Genomic DNA, 17,047 nt, shown 5'->3' on the forward strand with positions numbered 1-17,047 from the left:
GCCAGTCCATCAGGCAAGGGCATCGCTAGTGGAAAGCCAATTGCCAGGCAAGCGTTTATTCTGGAGCCAAAGGGGGCGGGATGAACGAGGTCAATAGGCCAGTGCCTGTTTAGATAAAGTTTTGGAGCGGCGGGAAGTCTAGAACCTGGGGGAGAGCGTGACACTTGTGTATCTGATTGCTTATTGGACACCTCCACCTGGGTAAACCTAAATACAAAACCTTTCCCGAAGGCTAACCTCCCTCAATCCAGGGTGGGTTAACATCACAAATGTCACTACTTCAGTTACTCATCTTTCAGTTGCCCAAATCTGTCTCCATGTTGGGCTGGCCAGTAAGACAACACTTCCCAGAATTCCCTACCGCGTAGTGCGATCAGCAACCAGAAACTATAACTCCCAGGGTTCTGCGCGCCCCCAGGGGGCGGGGATTTCTGGCGGCGACTCCCGCGAAGAGGAGATGGCAGAGTCGTCTGGCTCTCCGCACCGCAAGCTGTACAAACTGGGCTCGCCTCCTTGGAAAGAGGCTTTCAGGCAGGTGAGGGTGGCGCTTGGGAAGCCTTGACTGGGCCGTCGTCACTCCCGTAATTCGTCCCAGGAACCGCTCCCTTCTGTGTCTTCGCCTCAGCCCAGCCGGGTGAGGCAGGTGCCGGGAGCGCCTGGCTTGTGGAGGTGGACCTGGGACTCAAGTCTCCCACCGTAGGTCTGGGACTTGGCCACCGTCCGGCCGCCTCCCGGAGTTTCTAGGTGTGGGATTAGCCTGGGCCGGCCCAGTCCCAAGGAACCTTATTTTTGCATTTGGGTTTGTTTTAAATTTGAAGTGTGGTCATGGCCACCCATCTGCAACCTGCTGTTGTTGGGTAGGTGGGCACCGAGAGAGGCACTTTGTACACCGTATACGTACCTCACGCGCGAGAGAAATTATTTCTATGATCTCAGACTAGGTCAGAACTGAGATGAGGTACAAGTCTGCTAAGACTTTGTAACTGAGGTTCTCCTGAATAGAGACTTGTACCTCATCTCAGTTCTGACCTAGTCTGAGATCAACATGGTCCCTATAAGTAATATTGCCTATGTCTACAGGAATTCCATAAGTAGTGGATATACTATCCCAGGAAAATAATCTGATGCTAGAAATGTCTGTTAACATCAGGGTTTCTCAACCGTGGCTATTGACGTTTTGAGGAAGATAATTATTTGTTGTGAGAGGCTGCTGTGCATTGTAGAATACTTAGCAGAATCCCTGGCCTCTACCCGTTGGATGCCGGTGGCCCTAGAACTAGAATTATGACAACCAAAAATGTCTCCAGGCATTGCCAGACGTCTCTTGTGGGAAAAAATTGCCCCAAGTTGAGAAACACTGTTGTGTAGGGAGGTGGCTACTAGGGTTTCCAGGCGGGAATTCCTGCCTGTTCTCAGGAATATTTTTCGCTTTCCCATTCCCAAATCCCGAGATATAAACTGTTTTCTGTTCTCTACGATGAATCGTTTCCACAAAGTGACAGCCGATACTGCCAACCACCTGGGTTCAAGGAGCTGATTTTCCCGATTTCCCGACCAACTTTTCTCGGGATTCAGGAACAGAAAAGTGAAAAAGTTCCCAAGCACGGGTGGGAATTCCCGCCCAGAAACCATAGCGATAAATAGGAAAAATGTCTAAGAGATACATTGTGAGTAGTGCATTTATTTCCCATTGTGGGTATTACTGGGTTCAAGGAGCTGATTTTCCCTATTTCCCGACCACCTTTTCTCAGGATTTGGGAACGGGAAAGTGAAAAAAATTCCTGAGAAGGGGTGGGAATTCCCACCTGGAAACCCTAGTGGCTACCATAGCCACTTATCTAGAGCAGCCAGATTTGGGAAGCAACCGAAATGCACTGTAATAGGACAGTGGATGCTGAACTATTATCATCCAACCTTTAAGGAAGCTGGCATTGAAGATAGAACATGAAATATGGGATCTGGAAATACGTAAACAAGGCATTGTAATTTCATCGATCTACATGTGAAAAAGGAAGAGAATATACAAAATTAACAATAGTTAGGATTATAGTTGAAATTTTTTGTCAATAAATTTCCTTTCATGTTTTAACAACTAAGAGTTTCTTTTTTAATGGAATTGCTTCTCTCATCCACCCCCACCCAACCCCCATTTTCTCCTTCTTCCAAGGGATGCCTGGAAAGAATGAGAAACAGCCGGGAAAGGCTCCTGAACAAATATCGCCAGGCTGGAGGCAATATGCCAGGGAGAGCTCAGAACACCTTTCTAGTGCAAGAGGTGATCAAAGAAGAGTGGAATGCTTTGCAGTCAATGGAAGGCTGTCCAGAGGCCTTGGCTCAGGTCAGGCTGGAATATGTGTTTTCAGGGAGGGTGCTGTAACATCCAGAATGCCAAGTGTCCTGTCTCTACCAATTTCCCCATGTTCTCCAAACCCATCTACCCTGAAGTCCTCTAATCAGGATTCTAAGAGTCTTTAACCCAGGTTCTAATATCTTTAATGTCAGGCTCTTCTAGATTAATGGTTCCTAAATACCAGACTGTTGACCTGCTGCATCATTGCATTATAATCACGTATGAAACTTAAAAAGACAGTAATTTCACTCCTTGGCTCCATCCCTGGAAGTTTTGATTCAGTAGGCGTGGGCTAGGAATCTTTCTTTTTAAAAAGGTCTCCAGGAGCTTTCTGATTCTAATCTCAGCCAAAGTTGGGAGCTGAGTATGGCTTGGAAACCATGTACCACTTGTCAGGAAGAGTACTGGATTGGAAGTCAGGAGCTCTGGAATTTTGACCCTGATTTTCCTATTGGGTCTAAACTCGACTCTGTCCTTTTGAGCTTTAGTTTTCACCTTTATGAAAGGAAGACAATAATGTCAGCATTGTGAGTACTGCTTAAGAAAACATGGGAAACTGCTTTGAAAGCATCAAGGCTTTCTATAGTAATGATGCATTACTCAGTGCCTTCTATGTGTCCTATAGTATGCGAAAGGTTTCACAGCTAATACTCACAATTACCTTCTCAGGTAGGTTTTATTCCCACTTTATAGAAACCCAAACTGAGGTTTACAGAGGTTAGGAACTTTCTAGCAGTCACATAGCTTTGGCAGAACCAAATACTTAGCTGCTGCCCTATATGGTCTCCTCCAAATTAAGTGCTATTGTTTTGTCATTGGGTAGTTTAATCATTGGTTGATGACTTCTCAGCATGACCACATTACTCCATTGTCAGCATAATCTGCAGAAGGACTGGACTGATTTCTTCCTGGGTTCTTCAAACTACCCTCCAAGCATGAATCATTGTAGGGCTTGTCAGCTGGTTACAACTCCACACCTCTGATGACCCTACTTTCTCTTGCAGTTGGAGCAGCTGATGGACTTGGCTGTGCTGGAGGAAGTCCAACAGGAGCTGATTGACCAAGGTGACCTCTGGGAGTGGGCCTTCCTGTCTATATCTCGCTGTTCTAATGCTGACCTTTTTTCTGAACAGTTAGTTCTTAACTCTCCTTCCTCTACTTCCATCTGCAGTCAAGTGTCCAGAAGTTTGTTTTTACTTTGAAGTCTTGGCTCTCTGTCTTCTCAGTAATGAGAGTCTGCAGTGTGTTAGGCCTTATGCTCAAGACTTCTCATTCCATGCTTGTTTTCTCCTAACGACTACCCTACCAGGCAGCAGGAGACAGAAGAGAGTGGAGTGGTATCTTACACAGGTTGCACAGCTAGTGGTTTGGAAGCACAGTCAATTTTGGGAATCCATTTCCCATCTTTATTCTCCTATCCTACAGTATGTCTCTATTAATAGATTAATATCACCTTGCAGGATGTAGTGCATGATCAGATCTCTTGTGCCACCTAATTTAAGTGCCTTCCCTCTCATCTGTTCTTTACTGACTCCCCGGGTCTTGTGAGTGTCCACTTCCTGAGGCCTTCATAGCATCGTAGAGTGCATACGTTAGCACCTTATATAATTAAGTTATTTATTCCACATAGCCCTATCTTGCCTAGGCTTGGTTTTTATCATCTGTAAAATATAGTAGACCCACCCTATAAAGTCTGTTTGTAGGCCTAAATAATATGTGTAGAAGACTTAGAGAAGTACCTGGCATATAGAAAACTTTCAACAAATGATAGATACTATTAAGAGGATGCAAGCGCAGGGAGTCTTGAGCCAGACTGCTAAAGATTCACTTCTCAGCTCTGCCACTGTAACTTACGTGGTACCAGGCAAACCACTTAATCTCCCTGTGCCTCAGGTTCTTCCTCTTTAAAATAAGGATAATAATAGCGAAGAAGAAAATGTATATAAAGGACTTGAAACAGCGTTTGGCACGTAGTAAGTGCTCTGCAAGTGTTGTTGTTATGACTGGTATTATTGACTTCAGTTAGACTGTAGATTTTTTTACTTTAGTTATCTTTTTTTTATTGATTCACCCTTACCTACAAAACCTATCTTAGTGTTGAAAAATAGGACTCACTAAATATTTCTTTGGGGGTATATTTAACTAAAAAAATCTGAAGTGATAAGGATTTATTGTGTTCTGCCATACTCAGGCATAAGGAATACTCTAGAACAGAGCTTGGCAAACTTTATGTGAAGGGCCAGATAGTAAATATTTTAGGCTTTGTGGTCTATGCTTTCTCTGTTGCAACTACTCAGTTCTGCTGTTGTAGTATGGGAACAGCCACAGACAATACATAAACAAATGAACATAGCTATGTTCCAATAAAACTTTATTTAAAAAAAACCCGAGGGTGGGCTGGATATGGCCTGTGGACTGTGGTTTGCTGACCCCTGTGCTAAAGTCTAGACTGTATGTCCCTCAAGAGCAGGGACCAGTCTTTTTCATCTTTGTACCCCATGACTACCACTTACTAGGTATTGCATGTTTGCTGAATGAATGAACACACAGATTCTGAGTATATGGACATTAGGGAACAGATCACTTTAGACTCAGCAGGGCGGGCCTGGAGTCAGAATTCAGTGTCCTGTGTCAGCTTTCTTTAGCTGTCCCTGGGACCCTGACACTGTACACCTCTGCTCCTATGGCCTTCGTAGATGTGTGTGAAAGCTTTCTCCTTGTCCCTTAGCCTCACCACTTCACCTCTTGTGCTCACAAAAGGACAGACAGGAGGCAGGAACCTAACAAGAGGAAGCCTGACAGAGCAGTAAATACCTCGTGATTGACAGTGTGATTTTGCCTGAATTTTTCTCTTGTGTGGATGAACCTTTGAAGGTGAAGCTTAGCATTCAAGACAGGGCAATGTGGCTGAAGCATGATGAAGCACTCCAACTGTCCATTGCCTTGCAGAACAGTCCATTATCAGTGAATATGAGAAGAGCTTGCAGTTTGATGAAAAGTGTGTCAGCATCATACTGTCTGAGTGGGAAGCAAACGCCCTCATCTGTCCTGTGTGTACAAAGTAAGAGTTTTCCAAACCTTTTCAGCATTATTGGTTCCCACCCCCACTCCAAGGTGAGTGGAAATACCCCCTGCGCAAATCTGTTGGGGATCCTGGTGTGCTGGCCATGAAGCCCTGGGATCCCAATTCTGCTTCTAGGTACAACCTGAGAATAACAAGCGGTGTGGTCATGTGTCAGTGTGGCCTGTACATCCCATCTCATGTAAGTGTTCCACACACAGATTTTGGGTCACCTCTTTCCACATATTTCTACTTTCTTTAAGAACTTTCAGTAGTGTGCTGGAGCCAAGTATGCACATCTTCTCCCAACTCATGTTCAGTTCGCACTGGTAGCTTGCAATCAGCCGTGGTGAGAATATACGAGTACACAGCATGAAACTTAGCAAGCACCACACATCAGCGTGTTTCCTGCTCCCTCCCCCGAGCCATTTGTTAAACACTTAATTACTGTACCACTGCTTAAGATCTTCATAGAGAGCCCAGTTTGGAATTCAAAACACTCGTATCTGATTGTCCATAAAAATTTTCCATATATGAAGACATACCTACATTCAGAATTTAAGCTTCAGTGATCTTAAAATACAGAAGGAGCCCTCTTATCTGACATGATGGGGACTGAAAGTTTGTCACTTGGTTAAAGTGGAGAGTTATAAAACTGAAACATTTTATAGTAAGTTTCAAACATATACATTTGCTTTCAGTGGGGCTTTGCTGATAGGAGAGCTGAGTCTTTTTTACATAGAACACTCTTATAATGCAAAGTCTGGATTTCCAGTTTTGTTTCTGTAAAGCGCATCAAGAAGCTGAATCCACAGCTTTAGGATTTTTCCTCCCTATCTTTTACCTAATACAACAGCTTTTTTTTTTTTTTTTTTTTTTAAGCAGCTTGTATTTTTGAATGTTTCCTAAACATCCCACTTATTATCACAAAAAAACCAAAACTTTATTTTCTTTCTCTTATTTTGTTGGTTTACATAACATGTAATTAAATTACTCTCAGTTATAGTAGCAAGTTCAGTTAGCACAAACAGATCTGAACCAGGTGCTGCTGGCACTTGATACGGGATCTATTTGGCTGGTGGAGGCCGAAGCACAGGGGAGGCTCTGAGTGTCCCCAGCGCTGTCAGTGGCAGTGTGTTTTGTAGCAGGAGTGGAGCGCTTTGGTTATACTGGAGAGGCGGTAGATGGAGATTGGTTAAGAGATCTTTTTAGTACAGTCGTGAGCCAAGCACATTTTTAGAGGTCCGAGGAATCAAACCGTCACATTGAGTTATGGTTATATTGGTTATCATGATTTTGAACCTGTTGACTATGAGGTAACTAATATTAGGTTGTAGTTTAACTTCTTTGTTTTTTAGTCTCCAGAGTTGACAGAGCAGAAACTCCGCGCCTGTTTAGACGCCAGTGTGAATGAGCACAGTGCACAGTGTCCGCACACACCTGAATTTTCAGTCACTGAAGGGGCAGAAGAAAAGTCCAGTCTTCTCATGAGCTGTCTGGTAAGCCTCTCATGGGACCCGGTGGTAAGAGTGGGTCAGTGTTTGGTTTTCCCGACCTGGTAGAAATAGCCTGGAAACAGGTAAATGTTTAAAAATGCAGTTTCTTCTCTGAGGAATTTATGGGAATGGAAAAGTAAGGATAACAAGTCAGTTCAACTAAAAGGCCAATCTCTCTGAAAGGGGAAGGGGCAGAGGCAGCAGGATAGTGGAAAGTGCATTGGTCTGTAATTAGGAAGCCCGCTTCACTGCCTTCTCTTGTTTGATTGGCAGTTGTGGTCTTGCATGAAGCTGATTTTTTCATATTCATGAGACCTACATAGGCCATCCTGCTACCAGTTTTGTACATGGCTACAGAACAGGAAGCACAGCAGGGCAGCATCAGGCTCGTCTCTTCAGCAAGAATCTTCACAGAGGATCAAGGGCTAGTCTCTAGTCCCCTAGGTGACAACTCAGGTGTGACGGAACAGGACCACACAAGTGGTTCAGAAGCTTAAGCTTACTGTAGGAACCAGTCACCCTTACAGTAACCTATGGCTATAGCTTCCAGGGGAACTTGGGGATTGTGAACACTCTGCACTTAGGGAAGTCCAAAACTGTGGCTTCCTACTGGGTATTTATAGTTAATTCATAGCCCTCTCATTCCAGGAGTTGTTATTACAAGCAGTACTGCCTACTAACACAGCTAACATTTCACTTTTATCATGTTTTTTTTCATAAGTTATTTAATTCTACTCATTCATTTAAAAAAAAAATGTATTGAGGACTTTTTAAAATTCAAAAGTATACATTCTCTCCCAGAGCTCAAGTCTAGGGTTAGTGATTAAAAGAATACAGAAAACAGGTAGTAAGTACTCCTGGAGAGCTGTAAAGGGAGGGCCTATGGGAGTCCAGAGGAAGTGATCTCATTGATGGATGAAGGCTTCCCAGAGGAGCCATTTAACCTTGGCTTTGAAGTGTGGAACAGGATTTGGACATGTAGCTATGGCGAGTTGGGGGAGGAGCTTAAGTGTAAGATCCCCAAGTAGAAGAACAAGGAGACAGAAAATTGTGGATCATGCATGGAGAGCATCACATTCTGCTTAGCTGGCACATTGGGTTCATGAGGGAGAGAAGAGCCATGATCTGATGAGAAAGTCAATACAGTAGCTGTAAATGTGAGATGTTTTGAGTCAGAAACAACATTTAAGAGGCTGCCCCAATTCTCTGTGGGAGACGTGAGGAGAGCTTGGACTTACACAATGAAAGGGGATAGTGTGGGTGGAATGGACACGAGAGGCTTAGAAAGTGAACTGATGCAATTCTGTAGCTGCAGATGCCAGGGTGGAGGAATCAAAAAAGATGCGAGGTTTCAAGGCTGGGTAACCAGGCAACGGTGGAGCCATATATGAAAGACAAGGTTTATGCAGAGAATTCTGGAGTTCGAGTGTGGACATGTTGAATTTGAGATTTCTGTGAGACACCAAGTTGGGGTGCAATTAAGAATGTAGCAATAGAGGTGAGAGGGATAACTTTAGAAGTCAGTTGCTTCCGTCTGATGGCTAAAAGTAGCAGATGAGATGACACAGCTAAAGGAGGACTTGTAGAAAAGGCCAGTGATGTATTCGTGGGCATTGCCTACAGTTTGGGTGCAGGGGAACAAGTGGAGCTTTAGTGGAGATGGAAGAAAAGAGGCAGGAGAACGGAAGTGTGGAAGGCATGGACATCTCCGAAAGTAAGGCGTGAGTGGGTAGCAACACTCACCCCAGAGACTGAAGTAGACTGGTGACTTCATATAGATGAGTTCAGTGGAGTTAGAGTTCGGTTGCTACTACTAGATTTCAATTTTTGGCATTTGAGTCAGTAGGGAACCCAGAAATAGAAACAGTAACTGGAGAGTTTTCCCAAGAAGTTTAGCCATAACGAGGAAGAAAGGTGTTAACTTGGCTTTTAAGAAGGAAGAATGTTTGAGTGCATTTGTAAATTGAGGAGGATTCACTGGAGGGTTACTGTAGGGAGTAGGGGTGGGTAAATGAGGAAACAAGGGCCAGACATACCGGAAGGGATGGGATTGTGGGGAAGGAGGACAGAATTACACTTATTGAACACTTAGCGACGCACCAAGTGTTCTACACATCATTTCATTTCGTCATGAGGTGGATATTGTTCCCAATGTTAGGAACAGGAAGCAGATTCAGTTGAGGTGATTCAGCGAAAGTTGCACTGCTAAGGAAAGATAGAGCTGGTATTGGAGCCCAGGTCTCAGTGGTCCAGCACCCCTGCTATTTCCTGCTCCAGGCTCGGGCCTTGAACACAGTTTTCCTTCAGATTGGATGGAAGGAGACATAATGGGTGACAGTTTAGATAAAACCTGTCATTCCTTCCTGTTGACTACAGGTATATGTACTCCACTGCACCAACCATCTAGAACTGCTTGCAGATTCTCAAATGTGCAAGTGTTTTCGGGCCTCCATGCTCTTGCTTGTACTGTTCTGTCTGGAATGCCTTTGGCTCCTCCCCCTCAGCTCAAGGGTCATTTGCACACATTTATTGAGCACGCTATATGCCAGTAATCAGTGAAGCCTGGCCCCTCAGAGAATTGGCCAGGCTCTCCGTGGCTTCCACCATGCTTGATGCTGTGTCCCTGTAACACTGCTGCAGTTACCTGTTTCTTTGTGCCTGAGGGCACGGACCATATCTTCATTTTCATGCCCAGACCTTGGCACATAGGAGGGTGCCTGATATGTTTGGAGAAATGAGTTGAGGTAGAGGGAGGAGTTGAAGGGGCACAGGTAAGATGGCCTTAATTTCTGCCTTCTCAGTGAGATGAACAGTGAGCCATTTGCAGAGCGCGGTGGAATTGAGCTGGAGTGTGGAGCTCCTTGAGTGCAAGTCCCAGACCAAGTGCTAGAGGGAAGGGGTAGGACAATTACGGGGAGGGATTGCCTAGCGGCTGAGCGTCCAGCTGCAGTTGTGTGCTCTCCTGACCATCAGTGGCCTGCAGCTCAGAGCAGCAGTGAGGCCAAATAGAGGGTGAGTTTGGAAGGCAAGTGCTGTGGGAGGTGTCAGCAGCTGTAGAGACAGCAAGATTGACAATGCTGGCTCCCAGGGTGGGTAGGGAGACCATTATTGGATGAGAAAGAGTGGGGGGGTGGGGGTGGGGCGAGGGCTGTCACAGCAAAGATGAGAAAAGGGAAAAGACAGTTGTATTCAGTAGCCTATCCGAGTTCACCATTTTAAAAGGTAGATCATTTGGAATGCTCTAGAATTCCAGTGTGCCACTTGACATCTGGTTTTACTTATGGGGAAATCGAGGGACGGTTTGGTTCAGGCTGTAGGGTGATTCAGGACAGGTGTGGGTTACAGATGGGTATATATAGCCATGAGGACTTGGGAGTATGAGATGTGACAGGGACAGTGGTCTAGTAGTCATGGGGATGGAATGTGCTAGACTACCAGAAAGCCAAGTATATTACCTATGGAAGTGTAGCGTCAAAGTTAAGCACAGGATTCCTTAGCATAGTGATGGGGCTGAGTTGTCAAGGAACCAGCCAGCTTTATGCTCAAGCGCTTACTGTATTAGTTAGGGGTGACCAAGGAGGAAGGTATGCTAGAATTAATGGATATCCAAGTTGATTGTAGGGAGCATGCGTGGTTTGTAGCTCCCTGTGGCATATGCCTGTTTCAGTCTTGTGATACCCTGAAAGGCCCTCACCTCCTTGCTGGACTGTAAAAGCTGCCAGCTCGCAGAAGTTTGAGTCCTCTTTCTGGTCCAGGGTTTCCTGAGGGGGAGGGTATTTGATCAGTCCATCTCCAGGATTTAATCTTAGCTTGAAGACTATGTTTCTGTTGATGGTTTCAAAGGTAGTTTTGAGGCCACAGGACTAGGTCCAGCAAAGCCTGGACAGGGCTTATCACTCGCCTCTGACGACCATTCCACCTGTTTCCTAATTGTAACTTAAACTCAGCACTATCTCATATGTGGGAATTCTACTTGCAGCATGTCATTACTGATTACAGCTTTTAACCATCTATTGAGACACAACAACATAAGCTTTTTTCTATTTAAATCCAGGCTTGTGATACTTGGGCTGTGATCATCTAAAGCCAGGCTTTCCTCACATCGTTCTACTGGGTTGGAAACAATTCATTCCATCTGAGAAGGGGCCTTGTAAATACAAACTTTTCATTTATAACTTATTTTGTATTAAAACTTTTTTTAAAAAAGAACTTTTCAAATGTCTCTGCTCTGGGTGTTTTGTAACGCAGTTTGAAGGGGGAAGGAATAGAAACAGAAAAGACAAATCACCTGAGCGGGGACAAACCAATTTTATTGTCCATCATTATGATATACAAAAAACTAGAAATAATAGATTTGTAGGGAAGAAATAAATGAATAGCAAATAAGAAGGCAACAGAAATAATTTAAATTTGAATTATTTTCCATGATCAGGAGGAAAACCATTTCAATGCACATGTCTGGCCTCAGAGTAGGTTTTGTTCACTGGCCAAAGCCTGCCATAAAGTGAAGGTGTTCAGTGTCCTGTCTGTTCTACTGGCTCTTGACAAAGCCTCTGAGGTCTTCGAGAAAAGTAATGTACTCCTGGTGCTCCAGGGCCGTGCTGAGCTCCACCAGCTCATCCGCAAAAGTGTTGTCCACCCCTCGGTCCGCAAGAAAATCCATTAAGTGGTCGTATAAGGCCTATAGGAGAAACATTTACTACTTAAAAAAAAAAAAAAAGACTTCATCTGTAACATTTACTAATTAAAATGCTTCTTGGTCTCTCCTTGGACTATGAGTCTCCCCTGCAAGGCCCAAGAGCACCCCATCTTATCAAGCACTCACCCAGTCCAGGGAATCTGTGTTGAGTGTGTAATTTGTGTCCTTCCATTCTGACTCGCCAGTGGACTGAAAGCTCACTTCCCTGATGGAGAAAATGTCACTCTCGTCCTCTTCTTCTTGTCCAACCTGAAGAGACAATAGTTGGGGAAACTGAAGGGTTTTCCAGGACAACCCAGACTCATGCAAAGAAAAGGACTATTTACAGGTTAAAACTAACCAGACTTTAACCTTGCTCCCTGACTCCCCATACCTCTCCTCCCCTGCTTTGCTGGCCTAAACTAGAAAAGGACCAGTAAGACCTCTGGAGGCCCTCCTTGTCCCCAGGGATGCCAAGGTGCTAGGACTCCATCCTACATACCTCATCTTCTGGATAGTGACAGTCGAGCACAAGGGTCTTCTTGCCACCACTCTTTATTACTTCAACCACGAAATTGGGAGTGGATGTTAATTCAGGCTGGGGAAATAAGAACAAGTCAGCACATGCCATTGTTGGCAGGGGTGGGTTGGTTGCCCGGACCAAAGGTCTCAGACAATTCAGGGGGTTTGGCAGCCACCATTATCAGGATATTATGTAGCCATTGTTAAAGTCTTATGCTACAGTGTTTCTAAATAAGGAGCCTAGAATCTTTATTTAACATGGGGTATTAAAGCCACATACCGGCTTATTCAGGAGACTGGGATGAATTCTTCCTATTGATCTTCTAAAGACTATGTTTTAGAGGGCAGAGTACCCTATATTTAGAACAGCCATCTCTATTAGCACCCTAAATAACATACTAGGTTTAGAATTAAGAAATCTGAATTCCAGCCCCAGCTATGTGCCAATTAACTGAGGTCTCGATCATTCCTTAATCTTCCTGGGCCTTTTTCTCCATAAACTGCAAAGCTGGCCTAAAGCTCTAAGATCTCTTTCCAACTGACTATTTCAGGATCTTCCTACGGCCCAGGACCAAAGGCCGGTGCATCTGGCTAACTGGCAGTCTTAGTATGAATAATCACAGCCACTCGCCCTTTGATGGTGAGCCATCCAATGTCAAAGAGATCCTAGTCGGGGTGGCTGAGACAGCAACACAGCAGGGAGCTGTGCTAGTTCATGAGACAATACAGGTGCCTGCTTAGTCAGAAAGTCTGGGGACCCGGTGGCCCTCAAACCAGCTGGTTTCTAGGCTAGACACACTGCTTCCTAAAATGTTTGAAGTCTGGCCACCATCCAGGTCCAACAAACAGGGCCAGCAACATAAGCGAAGACGTGGCCAAAATCTCTGATGTTAAATTAAATCTGATGCCCCTGGCTTTGCTACTTTGGTTAAGTGGCTGGTGTTTATTACCAGCCTGTGACATGTTAGAACATCCCTCACTTGGAAACACTCCAAATGATAATCTCTGATTATCAAATACCTTCCCATCATGGAAGACTTAAAACCGTTTCCATTCCTTTCCATTAGGAGAACACAGGCCAAACTATAAAGCCCAAGCTTGCAGATGGTAATTTACTCAGTCCCTGGGAAAGAAAAGGGGCCATACATTATTCCTGGTGCCGAAGGTGGCCAGAAACGGCTGCTCTGTAAGTCAGAGTCCCAAGGATGGTTATCCTTTGCATTCTCCTCTCTTAATTTCTCTAGCATTAGAGAAATTAAACAAAAACACTGCTCCTCTAAGCCCCGAGAACAGCCTGTCAGAATTCTGAGGTAAAGGCTGGTTATAGGGTTACAAGCTCACCTCCTGTTCTTCCACCTTCTGCCCTTGGGATGGCGCTTCCTCCCCATCATAGGTGGGTGGGATACTATTGTTAATGTTGAAAGTGACAGTGATCCTAGAAAGGCAAAAGAAGACACATCAGACAGGATATAGTTCTCTTTTTCGTTTTTTTCAATTACAGTTGACATTCAGTATTAGTTTCAGGTGTACAGCATGGTTAGACATTTATATAATTTATGAAGTGATCCCCTATAAATCTAGTAACCACCTGGCACCATACATAGTTATTACAATATTGGCTATATATGCTATGCTGTACTTACGTCCCTATGACTATTTTGTAACTGCCAATTTGTACTGCTTCTTAATCCCTTCACCGTTTTCACCCAGCTCCTCAACCAGTTCCCCCATCTGGACGGGGAACTTACTTAACTGAGTAGTTAAATAAGTATGGAAACCTGCTACAGTTAAAAATACGTATTGAAACAAAGTCTCTATCCTAGCTGTCTTTACATCTGAATTATTTACAGACCTTCCAGAAAAGCCTGGGTGCCTACATCCCACCTAAGATGGATTCAGCAGGTCTCAAGTGTGCCTACTATGTGCCATCTGCTGGAAGTCAAACTAACAGGCCCCAGTTCATCTGAGCTAAAAAGAGCCATGTGTGCTCAGGCCAGCATCCTGGGGCTCCCTGCCATCTTGTATCCACTGGTTATCTCATGGCCACAGCCAGCTGACATGGCTCACCGTGCTCCTTCCAGGGCATCTTCCAGCGGCAGTGAGCAGCTGAGAAGCGGGTGGGATGGAATAGATGTCTCTTTTAAAAAGCTTTTCTCCAGCAGAAAATCTGCCCCTTGGAGGAAAGGAAGGAGCACTGGAGGGTTGCATCAGCTAAGGACCAAGAGCAGCCCTGGCCCCGGGAAGGGGAAGCCTCACAAAGAACAATAAGCTGCAGCACAGTCATTCTTCAGAGTACTTGGGGGAAGTTTTACAACCACAAAGCAGACCAGAAACACCAACTAATGAACAATTTCAAGGTACAAGAATCCACCTGACAAATCACGTTCCAACGTTTGAGTCAAAATTAGAAGTGATGTGAGATTTGAAACACTGCTGGGCTGCCCAAGTCCAGCAGGCATTATGTGCACACAACAGCACACTGTAAACGTGTGGCCTCTGGAGCTGTGCTAACCAGCTGCCTTGCCAGGAAGCCACTTTCCCATAGGAACAATGATGGTCTGAGGTTCAGCCACAAAATCTGTCTGATCTGCAATGTGATGACCAAGTTGAGCTCCTAGAGCAGGGGTGTCCAAACTTTTTTCAACGGTTTTTACCAAGGGCCATATGCGGTAAAATACACAAACAGCCGGGCCACTCACTCGAGGTGAAGTACGTATTGCCTCACCTGGTTTATTTAAGTAAACTATATTTTTGGAATTTGCTGCGGGCCAATTAACAATGGATTGCGGACTGCAGTTGGCCCACGGGCTGCAGTTTTGACACCCCTGTCCTAGAACATTATTTATAATGCCCCCAAACTGGCTATGACTCACCCTAGGAAAATGGTTTAGGTGAAATTACAGAATTGACCTACTTGTATATGTGGGGAGAAACACAGTATACCACTACGCAAAAAAAAAAAAAAAAAAAAGAAAAGAAAAAGCCAGAACCCTATTTCAGAAATATATCTAGACATCCACTCAAAACGGATCATAAAAAGAGCTAAGCAAGGTCAAAAGCTCCCCACCCTTCTAATGACAACCATTTATACAACTGTAATCTCATCCTGTTACATATGAGTTGCATGTCTTGCATTTTCATTTACTGTAAACATCAGGAAGCAGGGGCCTTGTTTTACTCAAGAGCCTGTAGTGCAGTGAATCAAGCACTGTAAACCTGAGATCAAACTGATGCTGTCATTACTATAAGAATTTCTGAATTCGCATGCCTAGAGGCAGGGCATAGCCTCCACCACCAGGAGGGGTTTACTGAATGAGTTGTTTCTGCTGGGCATGGCTACACACTTTTGTGCTACCGCCTTACTGTCTCCTTAGTAACCAACCCACAGGAAATTTGTGTGCAATGAAGGAACTACCAGGAACTTAGGAAATTATCCAAATGAATCCTCCTGTCTCTTGGAAACTATGTACCAAAGTACCTGCCTTAACTTAAACTGTTCTGGGGATGACCTGGGGCAGGGACATGGGTTTAGGCCCCTGGAGCCCACCATACTTACTTTTCTCCAGCAACATTCCGCACTAATTTGGCTTCTGTCCCATTCACTTCCAGCTCCCAACCCCCAGACATCTTGGGGAGGGACTTATGCTTCTGTATCTTCTTTTCCTCCTTAATTTCATCACTCAGGAATTCAACAAAAGCTTTGTCTCCTACAACGAAAATCCATTAAAATACAGAAAAAGAAAAGCCCATCAGTTTAAAACGTACAAATGACCCAGGTTACACCAGCCAGAAATCTGGACTTGGACTGTTAATAATCATTCTCTGGGAACTTAGTCCAACTCACATCCACTAAGCCTGTTTCCTTCTCTGTAAAAATGCTGTAATACATGTGGGAAGCCCAGCTCTATTCTGGAAAAGTGATTTGCAACAACGAACTCATTATCATGACCACGTTTCACACAACGCACGAGTTCCCAATTACCCTCTCCCACTTGCCAAAAGGCATAACCACGTTCCTTTCAACCACAACCTTGGGCCTTCCTTAAGTTCCATTCTTGAGACTAAGTTTAAAGTCGGTTTCCAGGATTTAATTGTACATCTCACCCTAAAATGAAACACTTAGCGGACAGGGAAAAGGGGAAATGTGATCACACGTGGGTTTCCTCCTCTGGTTGCCCAACACTGGGATAACGTTTCGGACCTCGCGGGGCCCACTCGTGGTCTACACTTCCCGGACCCCCACCCCATTCAGGAAACCTACCCCTCCCGGCCCCGGCCCACGTGCGCGAACTCACCTTCCGTGTGCAGCGCGCCGCAGCCGCAGGAGCAGGGTCTGCGAGGCCGCAGGAGGCTGGGCAGTCGCGCAGATCCCGAGCGCACGCTGAGGAGCCCGAAGGGCCGGGCGCACGGCCGGGGCGCGGGCTGCAGGAGCGGCCTGAGCGGCGGGAAGGGCGCGGCGGCGCGGAGGCCGGCGACGGCGGAGCCCAAGGCTCGGGGCACGCAGCGCAGCAGAGGAAGCATCGCGAAAGCTGCAGCGGACACGTGCGGATGAGGACGACTCGGGCCAAGGCGTAACCCGACCGAGCTCGCCGCCGGAAGTCCCGCCCCCGCCCAGGAAGCGCTTCCGCAGCGTCGCTTTGCGGGTCACACGCGGTGGGTAGGACTGCCCCCTCTGCTGGGGGCGGTGGGCGGCGCGCTCCTGAGCAGCGTCCCGGGGAGGCCGCAAATCCGCTACCTAACTTTTTATCGGAATCAGCAAGCGTGAGTCTGGTGTGCAGCTTTCTGTTTGATTCGCCAGCATCACTTCTCTCCAGCAGCTGCTTACACTTTCCAAATTTCCATCTGCTGGTCTGAGAGCACGCCAGGCTGTGACTTCGCAGAACGCACTCTTGCCGCCGCCAACAACTTAAAGACTAGCCTTCAAGGTCATCTCCTTTAAG

The 17,047-nt window shown here is 45.5% G+C and overlaps 2 protein-coding genes across 4 annotated transcripts; one reads left to right on the forward strand and one right to left on the reverse strand.

The window, feature by feature from the left end:
- The first annotated feature begins 316 nt into the window (after window positions 1-316).
- Window positions 317-11,116, forward strand: RPAIN (RPA interacting protein). Of its 3 annotated transcripts, XM_019718103.2 has the most exons (7): window positions 317-535; window positions 2,168-2,338; window positions 3,355-3,415; window positions 5,300-5,411; window positions 5,550-5,613; window positions 6,770-6,910; window positions 10,962-11,116. In XM_019718103.2, exons 1-7 carry the CDS (start codon window positions 458-460, stop codon window positions 10,989-10,991), a joined length of 657 nt encoding a protein of 218 aa, XP_019573662.2. In that variant the 5' UTR covers window positions 317-457; the 3' UTR covers window positions 10,992-11,116. The 3 variants fall into 3 exon arrangements, with proteins under 3 accessions (XP_019573662.2, XP_019573663.2, XP_019573664.2); XM_019718104.2 differs by lacking the exons at window positions 5,550-5,613; window positions 10,962-11,116 and having other exon boundaries at window positions 378-535; window positions 6,770-6,905; XM_019718105.2 differs by lacking the exons at window positions 6,770-6,910; window positions 10,962-11,116 and having other exon boundaries at window positions 378-535; window positions 5,300-5,464.
- An 80-nt stretch (window positions 11,117-11,196) lies between these two features.
- Window positions 11,197-16,721, reverse strand: C1QBP (complement C1q binding protein). Its single transcript, XM_019718102.2, has 6 exons — window positions 16,403-16,721; window positions 15,664-15,814; window positions 13,449-13,542; window positions 12,088-12,183; window positions 11,733-11,855; window positions 11,197-11,588 (listed from the first exon to the last, which is right to left on the reverse strand). The coding sequence occupies exons 1-6, from the start codon at window positions 16,626-16,628 to the stop codon at window positions 11,439-11,441; spliced, it is 840 nt and encodes a 279-aa protein (XP_019573661.1). The 5' UTR covers window positions 16,629-16,721; the 3' UTR covers window positions 11,197-11,438.
- Between the last annotated feature and the right edge of the window lie 326 nt (window positions 16,722-17,047).

Source organism: Rhinolophus sinicus, linkage group LG15 (assembly GCF_036562045.2).
Source record: "Rhinolophus sinicus isolate RSC01 linkage group LG15, ASM3656204v1, whole genome shotgun sequence".
Classification (NCBI taxonomy): domain Eukaryota; kingdom Metazoa; phylum Chordata; class Mammalia; order Chiroptera; family Rhinolophidae; genus Rhinolophus; species Rhinolophus sinicus.